The sequence below is a fragment of the Gasterosteus aculeatus genome, chromosome 13 (genome assembly GCF_964276395.1).
Source record: "Gasterosteus aculeatus chromosome 13, fGasAcu3.hap1.1, whole genome shotgun sequence".
Lineage (NCBI taxonomy): Eukaryota > Metazoa > Chordata > Actinopteri > Perciformes > Gasterosteidae > Gasterosteus > Gasterosteus aculeatus.
Genome location: NC_135701.1, coordinates 11009303 through 11023490, shown reverse-complemented (window position 1 = coordinate 11023490; position 14188 = coordinate 11009303). Strand labels below are relative to the sequence as shown.

At 44.1% G+C, this 14188-nt stretch overlaps 2 protein-coding genes across 3 annotated transcripts; both read right to left on the bottom strand.

Annotated features, from left to right (window-relative positions):
* Positions 1 to 112: 112 nt before the first annotated feature.
* On the bottom strand, positions 113 to 12259 carry aifm3 (AIF family member 3). Of its 2 annotated transcripts, XM_040195588.2 has the most exons (21): positions 11827 to 12259; positions 8903 to 9114; positions 6300 to 6513; positions 5392 to 5501; positions 5197 to 5306; positions 5068 to 5112; positions 4877 to 4973; positions 4663 to 4775; positions 4368 to 4454; positions 4154 to 4245; positions 3934 to 4064; positions 3369 to 3484; positions 3185 to 3256; positions 2756 to 2819; positions 2570 to 2646; positions 2379 to 2496; positions 2166 to 2264; positions 1880 to 1955; positions 1623 to 1727; positions 1397 to 1417; positions 113 to 1274 (listed from the first exon to the last, which is right to left on the bottom strand). In XM_040195588.2, the coding sequence occupies exons 2-21, from the start codon at positions 8931 to 8933 to the stop codon at positions 1232 to 1234; spliced, it is 1821 nt and encodes a 606-aa protein (XP_040051522.2). In that variant the 5' UTR covers positions 8934 to 9114; positions 11827 to 12259; the 3' UTR covers positions 113 to 1231. The 2 variants fall into 2 exon arrangements, with proteins under 2 accessions (XP_040051522.2, XP_040051524.2); XM_040195590.2 differs by lacking the exon at positions 1397 to 1417.
* Positions 12260 to 12977: 718 nt separating this feature from the next.
* Positions 12978 to 14188, bottom strand: cldn26 (claudin 26). The gene has a single exon (XM_040195593.2). It carries the CDS (start codon positions 14041 to 14043, stop codon positions 13387 to 13389), a length of 657 nt encoding a protein of 218 aa, XP_040051527.2. The 5' UTR covers positions 14044 to 14188; the 3' UTR covers positions 12978 to 13386.

Here is a 14188-nt window from a genome sequence, read left to right as displayed (position 1 = left end):
TTGACTTTACTGACCGTTTACTGTTTTCCTGGTTTGTATAAACTTAAAAATGCAGACATATACAGGTGGAGTAACATGACAATGAAACTTTATATAAAGCAGTGAGGAGTGATTTGTTGGAAGACTTTTATTTCAAAGTTTAGTTATAAAAATGCCCTTCCGGGCTTCTCTGCAGGAAGAATTATGCTTTTTAAAATGCTGAGTTGACTTGTCTGTCAGGGTTTACATTGCTGCAGGATTTAAACAAGCATCCGGTTTGAACCCATTACAAGCAATTCTGAATGAACATAAGAACCCTTAAATTACAATAACTGGGGAAACGAATGAAAGCAACAAATTATGTTTTTCTTATTTTGCCAGTAAGTCCAGTTGAAAAACCTCAGTTCCCTGAGTTATCAACAGAGAATATCCCAATGGAGGAGACAGCTATCAAAAAACCCCTAAACTTCTATTGGATTTGCCTAAAGGAGTAATATTCTCTAGAAGAAACATGAATCTATTGTGTATGCACTAGTATGTGATCAAAGTAGAATTTTAATTTAATTTTTGCAATCTACTACAGTCGCAAGACAGCAAATAAAAGATTTGGTAATTCTAGGAATTGTCACTTACCACAAGTTAAAGCAGCATGTGTGTGTTAGGGAGTCTGTTAAATCTGCATCCAGGAATCTTCTGCAGTATGTTTTTAGATTTGATTTGCCATTGGATCTAGATTGAATGTGTATGTGCATGAACTCTGTGTTTGGGGACTTTTGGTCAATTCATCCATCAAAGTAAGTTACAGTATCTAAGGCCCGAATGTGAGCATACAACCAAACCTGCTACTTAAAACTTCATTTCAAATTGTATGTTCTTATCTTGTAACAGTGCATTCAGGATTATATGTATATACATGGTTATTTGTACAAAAACATGCCAATTCCCATACCTGGCTTCTTATAAACAAAGTGTACAGGTAGATACATCTTGCAGTGGAACAAAGACTGAATCCAGTATTACTTTGTTTGTGAAATCTGTCATGAAATACCCAGTGTCTCTCGGGAACAAAAGCAAGTTTCAGTCTAGTCCTCAGGAGGGTTTGTCTCAAAGAGACGCAGTCCTGTCCTCAGTGTGTATACGTGTGTGTCTCTGTGTGTGTGTCCAGACCGGGATAGCTGCTCAGTTTCTCAGCACCATAAGTGTCCATATTGAGTTGTCCGGTGGACTATGGGCTTGTCCTTCAGACGCGGAGTCATTGAGGGCCTTTGTCAATCAACCAAGAAATGTCTCCAGTCCTGCAAAACCCCAAAAGTCAGTGAGCCATACATACACATCGGTGTTTATCAGATCTATTTTTTTGCTGCACGTGGTCAATATCAGTGAAATTTTAAATAGAAAAAGCTCAATTTATCCGTACTTGCCAAGACGTGCTAAAATCCTTCAAATTTTGAGTTTGCATTATTAGAAATAAAAGATATGAGAGGGATGAGGAACAGGTTAGTTAGACTGGTATGCAATGACAATACAGTAATGCAATGACAATGACATCAGTGTGGCAACACATGTTACACATCAGGTTTGCTAATCTTATAAAATTGTGTTTATTCATTTGTCGGTTGCCAATTGTTGGAAGGGAAACTTACTCCACATCTCGTTTCCTAATCGTCTTTCCTGATCCCAAGACCTCCGCCACTCGGGATACGATAGGGTCATAGTTCATGCTGGCAACGGCAACCACCTCTTCACCCCTGTAGACCAGAAGAGGAAACAATCAGAGACTCGACAGGGAGTCGCAACTTAAGACGACATGACAACGTGAATGCGCAGGGTTTACACAAGTTAAAAATAAACAGTCAGCAATATTTTCTGTTTATTCAAGATTGTGAAAAATAAAAAGTACCTCGTGTAAAATGCCACAAATCTCAGTTCATCCAGATCTCCTTGTATAATGACATCATCAAATCCATCACCATAACCTTCAACAACAGAAGATGAATCATATATACGTGTGTATTTGTCAACAGCATAGAGAAAAAATGTCCAAATCTGTCTCTTTCAGGCTTTTATTTTCATCTTCACAGCTAGATGGTGGTGTGGTAACTACACACAATTCAGCTATGACCCCCCCCCCTTTAATTGTTTAGTGCCTCACAAAGCCAGTCTTGAAACAGAAGTGAGACATCTACCTGCGTAGCGTATCGTCTTGCCAAACATGGCTGACCAGAAGTAAGGCACAGTCTTGAGGTCAGCGGGTCTTCCCATCATGCCGAGGGCCGCCACCCTGCCTGCCAGCGGAAGTAAAACAATAAGGAACCTTCGTCTTCGAGGAGGCGAATCATCGGCACGGTAAATCAAAACAGCCTTCGATATGCAAAAAAAAAAAGCACGACAACACTCACCGTGCACGTGAGCCATTTGCCAGTGAGGGATGTTCACCTTCTTGTTGTGTCGTGGCGGGAAAGGAAACACCACCACGTCTCCTCCTGCAAAAACCCCATCAGCATTTGTCTGCATCATCTGGAAGAAAGTTTAGACGAGTCAACAAACAATGAAAGACTTTCCCTCCGGCTTCAGGAGTTTTGCTGAATACCTTGTTTACAGTGATGAAGCCCCTGGAGTCCATGTGGATGCCGCTCTGTTTCAGGAAGCCTGTTGCAGGAATACTCCCTGAGACACATTAGAGGATGCAGGTCAGTCATGGAGCTGCCACAGTCATCATCATCATCATCATCATCATCATCATCGCCGGTGCATCTTACATCATCTTCGACATTACCTGCTCCAATGACACACACGTCGGCCCGCAGGACTTTTCCGCTCTTCAGCACCACCTCTTTCAGCTGCGCAAACAAGAAATAAATAACCAGAACATAATGCTGCTCAATCTAACATGAACCTTTCCTAATTGCCTCTTTACTTTTGATTGACGGGGTCCGACGTGCGTAAACGTTTCTTTGCCGATGTGTGTCTAGTGAACTTTTTAAGAAGTCCAGTCATAATGTGAATAATTAAAGTTATAATAATCATTTATATAATAATCACGAGGTTGTCTAGTTTTCAAGGGCTAGTTGACACACACCTAAAGGTTTTCATTTTGGTTAATATTCTTGTGTTTCTTATCCAACTCATCTTCTCCGTGGATTAAACGAGAGAGGTCAGTGCTGCTGAGCAACACGTCACGCTGTTTCTCTCACTTTCTGAATACCTGTCCATGTTGGCCAATCATCTCTGACACTTCGTTCAGCATGTAGAACTTCACCCTGTTCACCTCGAACAGCTGCACACAAACACGCCACAGAAACACAGCGAGCTCGTGGTGGTTAGTGGGTATTGACCAGCGAGGGTTCGTATAATAGTATCCTGGGGTTCCTTTACAACCGTGTCCCTACCTTCATTATGGCTTTCCCTACTTTCTCCCCGAGAGCTTTTTTGAATGGGACAGACTCGATCCCAATGATAGACACCGAGTGGGCCTTGTCAGTTAGAGCGGCAGCCACCTCCATACCTGCCGGCGCAGCAAATAAAGAGCACACAGTTCATATGCGTTGTTATTCATGCAAGAGGATTCAGACAGAAGGAATAATAATCAAGGGGAAAAACATAACGTGCTTCCATTAGAGATGGGTCACTGATTGGAAAATAAATTGTGGGAATCAGACTAAAAACGAAATCTAAATCTTTGCAAACTTCACGAAAAATGAGTATCTCACACATTTACTTAAAACATGTAGGGATATCCCTTAAGCAATTGTACCGGATAGTTTTACTGATGTACCTCATCTACCAGCCACTCACTGTTCACATTTGGTTCTTTTGTAAGTGATTTGCTTGTGCTGGATATTGAATTTTTGTTACTGATTGTTGCTGTTATTAATCATGTGATCTCTTAAAACTTTGAATGCTTAATCTTACATTGTCGTGCACAAATGAGCAGAAGGTGTGTCTTTTTCTCACCAACATATGACGTTCCCACGATCACAGCGTTCTTGTTGTTGGCCAGCCGCGCGATGCTGTTGGCGTCCTCGGGCGTCCGGAGGTGAAACACGTTCCTGACGTCCTTTCCGTTGTAGACCATTGGTTTGGGTCTTTGGAAGCAATCGGCAGTCAGTTCATTATTCATAATCTCCCCTACCGTTTTGTCACCTGAAATGTAATAGTTTCTTTTCCCCCTTACTTGCTTCCTGTTGCAATAAAGAGTTTCTTGTACTCCATTCTCGAGCCATCTTCAAAGGTCACAGACCGCGTTTTCACATCTATCGACACAGCCTGCAACAGACAATATTGCAGGGTTGTGCGTGTTTATGCGTTGGGAGTTTTGTGAAAATGCAAAAAGGTAGATTTAGATCAAACGAATGAATTGACTCATCTGAAGTCACCACCTCTCCCACCTCTTTATCAACGAGCAGTTCAATGTCATGATCCTGCAGGAAGTCCATTGAGCGCAATCTCAGCTGCTCAGCGGTGCTCTCTAAGGACTAAAGGTCAGAAAGTTAATGCGGAGTACATCAATAAAATAATTAAATTTAACAGTAATCCAAAAAACAGACAATTCATTGATTAATAGTAATTGTAACAACTTTCTGTTTTTAAATAGTTATTTATGTGATTTGTAGCTGTTTCGTCACCACTGCAGTCTGTTCCTGGAAAAGTTATTGTTTATGTGTTCAGGGTCTGTGTACAAACCTTACTCAGTTTAGGCCTGTCATATGGAGGATGCCTGTCCTTGGTGCACATGACAATGCGATCGGTGAAGCCCTCTTGCCTCAGTGTTTCTGCACACACCAGACCTGCTGGACCTGTGCATTCGTTCACCATCAAAGTTGATATTTAAACAGAGACAGTGAAGGAAGACACTGCTTATCAGATTCCAATACAGCTTTATCATTGACAGACTGACCTGAGCCAATGATGAGAACATGGCTGAAGCCGGAGCTGGAGTTTATGACTGCTGAGCATCGGGCCATGGGCTTCGACCTTTTCTGTGACTGAAGTGCCTGAAAACGTTTTTTTTTTTTTTTTTTTTAAGATCTCAGTTCAATCAGACGTTTCTTTTTCATCATAAATTCAAAAAATTATTTCTGTTGCTACCTGCTTGTTTGCACGAATGATCACCTTGTCCTTTTCAACCCTGACCTGGAGCAAACAGACATGAGCGATGTGAACATGAACATGACAAGTCAGGGAATGCGTTAGGACAGCGCTGGCGGGGACGGTCACCTGGAAGGTAGGCAGGCTGTCCAGCCCGGGGAAGTCCTCCAGGTCTCCTGTTGCAATGTCGAAACACGCACCGTGCCACGGACAGCGCACGTGTCCTTTTGATAGCACTCCTGGAAGGACAGAAAACAACACAAACGTCAAATGAATTCTATAAAATATCCTGACAAATGTCATACATCAACGTATGAGGCTGACCTTTGACCAGAGGGGCTCCGTAGTGTGGACACTTGTGAGCCATGGCGGAGAACTCTCCGTGCTCCTTAATCAACAGCGCTCGTCCACTTCCCAGATCAACCTCTCGCATCCTGTCAAAGACACACAGGTGAAAAAGGTGCGTTGAGTTTTAAATCCTTTCAAAGGAAACGCACAAAAAACAATTTGTGTTTTGAGTCATCTGCCTGAGGTACTCTGGTAGCAGCGTGAAGCCACATGAATCAGAGGAAAAGTGAGGTGACGATCATTACATTACATTACAGGTCATTTAGCTGACGCTTTTATCCAAAGCGACTTACATTATATTTTTAACCAATGGCTTTTTAAATGTTTGCCATGTTTGAGCAATTAGGGGTCAGGTGTCTTGCTCAGGGACACATTGACATGGGGCATGAGACAGCCGGGGCTCAAACCACCAACCTTGCAGTTCCCAGTGCACCCTCTCTACACCTGCTACATTTATTGGCAACAATCCTTTGAAGTTTTTTGCTGCTGTAGAGATACATACTGTACTTTGGTCTGCTGTGCGCCGTAGCTTATGTGGCTAATTGCAGCTATCGTTGACACACTTGGTAGGTTACTGACATTACTGAGAGTTCAATTACTTTATGACTTTATAACTCTTCACCACTTACTGTTATAGCAGGTTTGAGCATTATTTCTGTCCCTTGCTGTCTGCTTCTAATCAGCCAGCGCTGATACCGCCGATAAGTCACAAAAGGAAAAACTAGCTTCATTGTGTTTTCTTGTGAATTGACCCTTTATTACAATGTGAACTTATATCCTTTTGGATCCTCGAGCGTCATCTGATGCTCATCACAACAGCTCCTTTACGTGTGTGTGTGTGTGCGTGTAGAGAAAAATAAACAGGAGCTTTTCCATCTTCTTACTGTCCATTTTCCAGGTCTTTAACGTGACAGACTGAGGCCTCCACGTAGTCCCGGGCTTTGTGGTAGAGGGGCGGCGGCGTGGAGTCATCGTCAGAGCCGTGTCCCAGGGCCCCGTTGGGTCTGCAGTCTGCAAAGGGGCTGGCTTTGCCATTGGGTGACAGGCCGTCCACGTCTTTTTCTTTTTCCAGGAGAGAGAGTTCCACTTTAACTTCAACTGCCCAACAGAAACACGTCTTTCTTAGAAAATGGTTGCGGATCAAGTCAGTAGAGTCACAACAGCTGCAGTAAAATGATGCTGTGAAACTTTCAAATATAAAACATTCACAGGCTCACGGATTCACAGAATCACCAATGGACTTAACTATTAACCTCTGTTCTGTTATTACTAACCACCCTTCACTGTTCCTTTTGAAGAATAATTTGCCCTTCAGCTGAGAGACGGACAAATTGAGTCCGATATTTCCACTACGGAAAAGAATGACAGCAGGTAAGGGCAAACTTTTCCTCTTTTCTTTCTCTTCTTCTAGCCAGTGAAATTACATTTATTTATTACTAACACACAGCGTTTTGTCTTTTAAACAGGAGGAACACACTCGTGCAGAGCACTTCCAAAACTTCCATTAACATTGTTGCTTTTGACACAAGATGTCCCCAGTGTCAAAAGCAACCATGTTGCGTGAATAGTCCACAAAATCAGAAGACAAACCTACTCATTCAACTCTCTGTATCAAAATGAATTGACTACACTGAAAAATATAGACTTTGACAGGATGATGCTTCAAACAATGACGTTTCCTTTTAGGAAACTGCCATTAATAAATAAATAACAGCACTGTTTTGTGAGTGAATCACAGCCTAAAGTTGATTAATTGAGAGGTATTGCATTTTCTTGGACGACTATTGATGCGCTGCTGTTGGGTTTATTCTTCTCAACATTAAGGAGCGGTTGTGTAACTCCGTTTTCACTGCAGCAGGCTTTATCTGTTCGGCTGGAAAAATGTGCTGATCATCCGGTTCTTACACAGTAATCTGGCTGGAATTTTCTCCTGCTGAGCAAGTCTTAATTAAAATCAATGGAAAATCATAATAGTGAGTGCAATAGCAGGAGAAAAGAAAGAGAAAGCTTTCCACAGCTGAAGAGAATCTGTCGCTGCAACGTCCGCTGCTAAACGGGGAATCACCCCACTGATGCTCCTGGATCTACTTTTGATCTTCCAGTCTTTAGAGCTCTGACGGGGGACGTCGTATGAAGCAGTTAGCTTTGAGGAAACAAATGTTAATTTGTTTGATTGAACAGTTTCTGTAGCCTTTCTGCATTTCTTCACATTTTGATGCAAATGTTGAGGCTGATGTTGATTTGAACCTGCTTTATTTCGATACTTTAAGGGTGATGCTTAAGTTGTGTCAAAGGGAAAGATATTTCAGTAGGATCATCAATTGAAAGTATTTAGTAGACAATGTTCTAATCATGGATCACTAGTCTCATCTGTCTCACTCCACCTATTCCTCATGCATTGAACAGATGATTGTATCTTAAATGTTTGGTCTCCCCATGTACCTGACTGGAAAGTACAGGATGTAACCGGGTTTGTTATCACCTGCAGGGCTGCAGTAAAGCGAGCTCGCTAATCTCCTAGTCAGGCAAATGCTGATATGGCTACAATCACACAGACACACACACACAGTCTCATATTGTTATATTGTCTCGGTATGTAATCCTCTTGACTGAAGAGAGCATTTCAATTCCTCCCACATCAAACACTGTGGAGCAACGCGATAAGCGACACGTTGAACAGGATTTGGAGGCGTTATGACGATTTGAATATGAGTCGTTCTGAACAAACGGTCCCTGCGTAGATCTTTAAGAAAACACTACAATATACATTCACATGTCTTCCGCTAGATTCACTGACATTGTAGAAATAAATAACGCCTATGAAACATAAAGTTTTTCAAATGGAATCACAAGCCAAATCAAATTGGATCTGTTTGTTACAGCTGCAACAATTGAACATTGAACTTATGAGTATGAGTTTTGAGTGTTTTCCATATTTCACATGAAATACAGAATTCAATTTAAATCTACATTTGTAAAAAAGTAAAAATGCAGCTAAACATTAAGTCTGATCTTGGTTAGAATTTGTTCACTTTTAAAATAATAATTCTGTGATAATTTGACGGAATTGTGTTGTTATACAAATATCTGCTGTGAATGATGTTGAGCAAGACAAAAAAAATGAGTTGATGAAGTTTCTTGCTTCATGCTATAAATATGAGTGAGATGAGAGGATACAAGTCTGCTTTCATGCAGCTGTATTTTCTTCAAATATCACTTTGATTAAAAATTGTTGCAGATTCTTCCATATCAATCAGTGAAAACATCTTTATTAATAATGGGAACATTATTTCAACCACATTACCCTTTCAACCCGTTTAGTGTGCTGGAAATACTAAAAGCAGGCAAGCAGCTAATGGGGTGGACACAATGAGGCTTGTTTATTTAACTGTCCCACACTGGACGGTTGGACGCTATTTCGTCCTCCGCCAGCAGCTGCTTGTTGTACTTGTACTGGTAACCCGCCCAAGGGGAACACGTTGGTTACCTGGTTTGGGTTTGGAGAAGCATCCTCCCATGGTGGGCCCAGGATAGAGGGACACCCGGGGAGAGGGAGGGAAAGGGGGAGAAAGGGGGGGAGGTTTGGTCAGATTCTCGGGCCGGGCTGCTTTGTTGTGAGGTAACGATAACACAGAGCTGTGTATGGGGGAACCTGAAGGTCGTGGCCGGCCATCGCACACGTCAGCGCCTCCACATATTCTGCACGGACACAAGGAAAGACATCGTCAACTTGAATGACACCAGAATTTAATGGGTCCTATTTTTGTCTTCTAATCATGTATTGTAAATGATACTGGTTCTGTTATCACAAATAGCGACGATGAAGTGTTTAAAGAGTCAAGATTAGACTGACCGATTATTGTGTGTGTCTTTATAACATGTTAGTGCTTATAAAAATAAATAAATTGTGGTGATTAGGAAGGTTTCCATACACATTGCTACCTTTGTTCATGCATATTGCATGAGGAACTGTTAAATATTAACAGCACTCCAGCATCTATTAACTTTCTCGTCACACTGCACTATAAAGGGCGGCAGGGGCCCCTTTGGTTTCAAAATCCCCTTGTTTTGTTGCCACGTTGCCCTCACATTTCTGCCAGCTCTGGTATTTCAGCCACACATAGAGTGGTCAGTTAATCACAGAGCGCTGGCGGCTATGAATCTGAGTGGACCCGGGAATGGCAGGTGTTTTGCTTAAGACGGTGCAATCCATCACTAAATTATCCTTTTGAGGTACAACCGAAAGGACTGCTTGATATTCTGAGCACATCTTAATGTCCTTGAACATCAGAAAAAAAGTGTGGCGTGTTGAATGGAGCACTGCTTAGAACAAATGAGAAGCGGAAACATCTCGTACTGGCCTCAACTCTGCATCTGGGATTGCATTTTTATTATGTGTTAACACAAGTACTATGCTTCAGTATAACTTTAAAGTACTTATAATGTTTTCAAAGAATAGATATTGCCCAACTGCATTTAATCGACAGCTGAAGTTACAACTGACTGTTCTGATTAAGATTTTAAGGCAAATAAAATAAATGAATTACATTTCAACTCTAACATCATGTTAGATTTTCCCTCACAAGTGTCATTTTGCTCTTTGCATTCAGTCAACAAGCATAATAACACAGCAAGGCCTTTGAAGCCGTGTGTTCCTCTAAATACAGAAGTACAGAGTCAAGTCACCTCCCAAATGCTGCCAACGTCACTCTCGCACGTTGCCCCTTCAAATCATCTGCTGCCGCTGAAACTCTGTTGGTCAAACTGGATGGAAAAGAGCTGCAGTTCCAGCAAGCATCAACATATTTTGTGCGCAACTAAAGTAGGTTAAGCAGATTTGGTCCTCACAACATATGACGCAGATCTCGCTCTGTCGCCGTTGGGCCCGTCCCCAAGCAGTGCTAATAATCCTGCCTGCACACAAGCTGTCAGTTTCACTCACTTCCCTACAAATGTAATACCTGTTACTGGAATGTTAGAGGGGAGAATTAACAGAAGGCTCCTCCCGGTTGGAGGGGAGGAGATTGATGTATGAACTGACCGTGGGTGAAAAAATAACAAGGAATGTTGAGCACCAAAGTCACATCCATCATTCTTCCTACAGTAAACAGGGGGGTGATGTAATTGCTGTACAAAGATGGACATGATGAAACTAAAGAAGTAACAACAATGTTGTTAAATCTTTAGCTTTAGACCTTTTCTCTCCAATGCAGAATCCAGCAAATGTCCCGTAATTGTCACGGACAAATCAGATCCATCAATTAACACTGGACCTGCAGGAGCATCGGAATAAAAGAGACAATCCCGATTTGTGGTTCCTGTTCTGGTGAAACATCTTGTTTGGCAGGTCTCAGCCTGTAGTTAACGATTAGGGCTATTTGATCCTCCGCTGATAAAAGTCAACGGTCAATCTCTTAATATAGGACGTGTGTCCCTCACTCACAGGGCTTTCTCACAGCGCTCTACAGTGGCTGTCGCTTACTGTCAGCATGAGGAAGCATTGTCATGAAAAGGACAAGTGGGGGAAACAATAACGGCCTCCAAGTCTTTGATAGTTCCCAGTGGAAGGAGACACCAGGGTTTAAATCCACGTTGGAGGTTGGATTTGTACACCTTCGTCCATCGAGTCACCAGCACCTCCCTCGAAAACACCACCAAGCTTTTGATTCATTGCTATTTACTCCATCGCCAACGTGTCTCAACTATAAAAGACCACAATCCCCATTAAGACGCTCTAGAACGTGGCCAAGTTTTTAGAAATGTTTGTATTGTTTGTTTATTGTAAAACACACATACCACGTGGCTCTAAAAAACAATGATTCATTTGTCATTGCGGCACCGAAGGAGTTCACACGGGTCATTTTTTTAATGACTTCATCCAAAAGTTGTCACAAACTTTATTCCTGGTATAACATATTCCTCCGTAAAGCTCAAGCTGGTTAAGAATGACACCACCACATCTCTAAGGTCGTTTTACTGCTTTGAACGATAACCTCTCCATGATGTCATGGAAAACTAGAATCGTGGTTTACAGGGGGGGTGTACTACCCCCCCAGGGTGTGCTTCCATATAACAATTCTGCTATGGACCGGTTTTTCAGCATGCACACACACACCCACAAAGGCACAAATCAATAGAAACCAATAGAACTATTCAATCTTCACCAGCCGTGAAGATGCTCTTATTGACATGTGTGTACCAGAACCAATCCGTGCAGATCTATGACGTGTTTAAGGTACTGTGTTTTCAGTATATAAAGTAATATTTTTTTTCGGTCTCCAGGGAAGATCTCATTTCTGGAAGAGCAAACAGCTTCCACGCAAGTAGTCTATAGTGTGCGAGTCCTCACTGCACAAACGCAGGCAAAGTAGGTGTGACGGAGTCCGTGTAAAATGGATCAATATAGCTCACCAGCGTGCGCGGAGCAGGTGCACCGAGATCCCGCCTGACTCCCCGCTGCTGAGCCTCCCCTGGGGGGGGGGACGGTAGCATGTCGCCCTATCGTCTCTGTCCACGGGAGAACTCACAGTCCTGCGCTCTCCTCTCCTGCCTCTTGATGCAGCACAGCGTCGAAGTGAGCGTGAAAGTGCGCCGCACCCCCCCCCCTGCAGAAACCACCCCCCCCCCCCTCCTGCAGCGGCGGACCGAGCGGACCGGCCGAGGGAGTTGCTTTCCTTCCCCCTGGACGAGCCTGCAAATGTCAGCTCGGAGGACCGTTGCCTGTTTGTCAGCCGTATGCGGTATTGATGGAGTTGCGGAGGGGATGCTAACGCAGCACGACCCCCCCCCCCCCCCCTCCCCCCTCCCTCACCCCGCCGGCCTTCCAGCCCTGCCTCTAGATGTCAAAGACCTGACTTGCCAGTTGAGCCTGATCACAGACCTGCCCCCCCCCCCCCCCCCTCCCCGCTGATCGCACCGTGCATGCTGGCCGCGCGCGCACTGCGCTCAATGCTGCAGGAGTTGTGAGCCATTGTTGAAACTTACCAGGGTGACATCTATTGTATGTGTACTACCCACCGGGAGACATAAAATACAAATACTCCTCCGGCTACTATCAAACCTACGAGCCTCACAGCTCGTTCGGTGTGCGCAGCGGCGGGAGGCATAAAGAGTTAAAGTGCAGTTGCTGCAGTAAATCCCAGTTGCAGTTGGGGGTAGGGTGGAGCAGGATTAGAAAGGTATAGTGAGTCCTATAGAAATGAGCTCCCAAGATATTTTCCATTCCTTATGCTCTCACTGTGGGAGGAATTGTGGCTCCCCGTTAAGGTTATAAGATTGAAGATAGATTGATTCTATGGAAATGATGGCAGCACTCACACAGGACGATGGTTAACGCGGCTTTATGTTGCATCGCTAATGTGTCCAGATGAATAAGAAAAGACAGAAATGAAAACATTTCAGACACATGGGCATGTATTTCTGCAGTGTGCTGACAGCTGACACGTGCGCTCTATGGTTAGTATGTTTGTGTTGCTCTCTGCATGTGTTGGAGCACATGAAAAAACAAGGGAGTGAAGGCAGAGTGGCGATGTGCACATGAACAACAAGATGACACAGGCAGGCACTGATATATCACTCAGTTTAATTGAATTACCGAGGGACTCGTGCCATTCAGAGAGAAAAGCCAGGATGAGAGAGGCCAGAGCGGTGAAATAAATCATTACAGGGTGAATTATAAAATGACGGCCGGCCAAAACACAGCTAGTATTTCATACATTTGGGCATCAGTGGTCAAATATCTATAGTGACCTAACTGGTCAAGAATAAGATGACATAACAACTCACTAAATGTACCAGACGATTCTGCCCTGAAAACTCAATGAAGACCATCTCATGATTAACTAGAAGCAGCAACAAATGTCTAAAAAAAGAGTAACTTAAAGAAAAGAACAGGTAGAATAAGCCTAGCAGTCATATGTCCTCCATGATAAGTACGTGAGTGTGCAGATGACACGTTTGGCAATAAGAAATCTACAAGACCTCTGTCTTCAGGTAATGCTTTGTCCTGTGCTTCGCTTGCGGGCTGTCGGCCACACTTCCGGGCCTCTGGTCGTGGTCCGCCATGCACACAGCGACAAAGAAGAGCGTCCCTCCGATGGCCAGAGCCAAACCTCCGAACCACCCAGAGAACATGGCCTCTCCATACTCCCAGCGAGGCACCACGTCGGGGAAACCCTCGTCCCAGAAGTCCACCACGGTTGTGTAGGCAACGAGGGAGACGGGAGCCAGGGTGGCGAGACCCGACACCCACGACAGCACGCCACCGAGGATGAGGAGTCTTCTCTTCAGGCCGGGCCGTCCCATGCACATCGCGACCCCCTCCAGGCCGGGGAAGGCAGCCAGCAGAGCTAAACCTCCGGTGCCTACCGACACTAACATGAGCACCCTGGAGATCTGCAGGTCCACCGGCAGCCCCATGATGGACTCATAGGCCTTGCACTGAACTCCGACCTCCTCTGTGTAAAGGCAGGTGTGCCAGAGTCCAGAGTACCAGTTCTCCACTTCGTTCAGGTCAGAGTTCATCGTCTTCCACAGCGGGAGGAACGTGGTGATTAGAGAAGTGACCAAACCCCCGAGCGTCACAAAGAGTGCAGTCCTTTGCATCATTGAAGGTGTTAGAAAAACCATCTTTCGCCCTCCGTGCTGGGAGTCCCGCTCAAGTGTGCAGGTCTACCCGACAGGAGGGGAGATCCTGAGGAGCTCTGTGGCCCGTCCTACCTGCTGAGGTAGCAGGACCAGACGGGCCATCCCACTAATTCAGCTCCTGAATAAA

What these genes read in the sequence shown, in the direction of transcription:
- cldn26 (XM_040195593.2), bottom strand. Translation starts at nt 14,043, where the DNA reads ATGGTTTTTCTAACACCTTCAATGATGCAAAGGACTGCACTCTTTGTG.
- aifm3 (XM_040195588.2), bottom strand. Translation starts at nt 8,933, where the DNA reads ATGGGAGGATGCTTCTCCAAACCCAAACCAG. An exon ending in ACAGCCTGCCTACCTTCCAG is followed by an intron (nt 5,113 to 5,196) that starts GTGACCGTCCCC and finishes TGTTTGCTCCAG; the next exon opens with GTCAGGGTTGAAAAGGACAA. An exon ending in TTTGTGGCATTTTACACGAG is followed by an intron (nt 1,728 to 1,879) that starts GTACTTTTTATT and finishes TCTGGTCTACAG; the next exon opens with GGGTGAAGAGGTGGTTGCCG.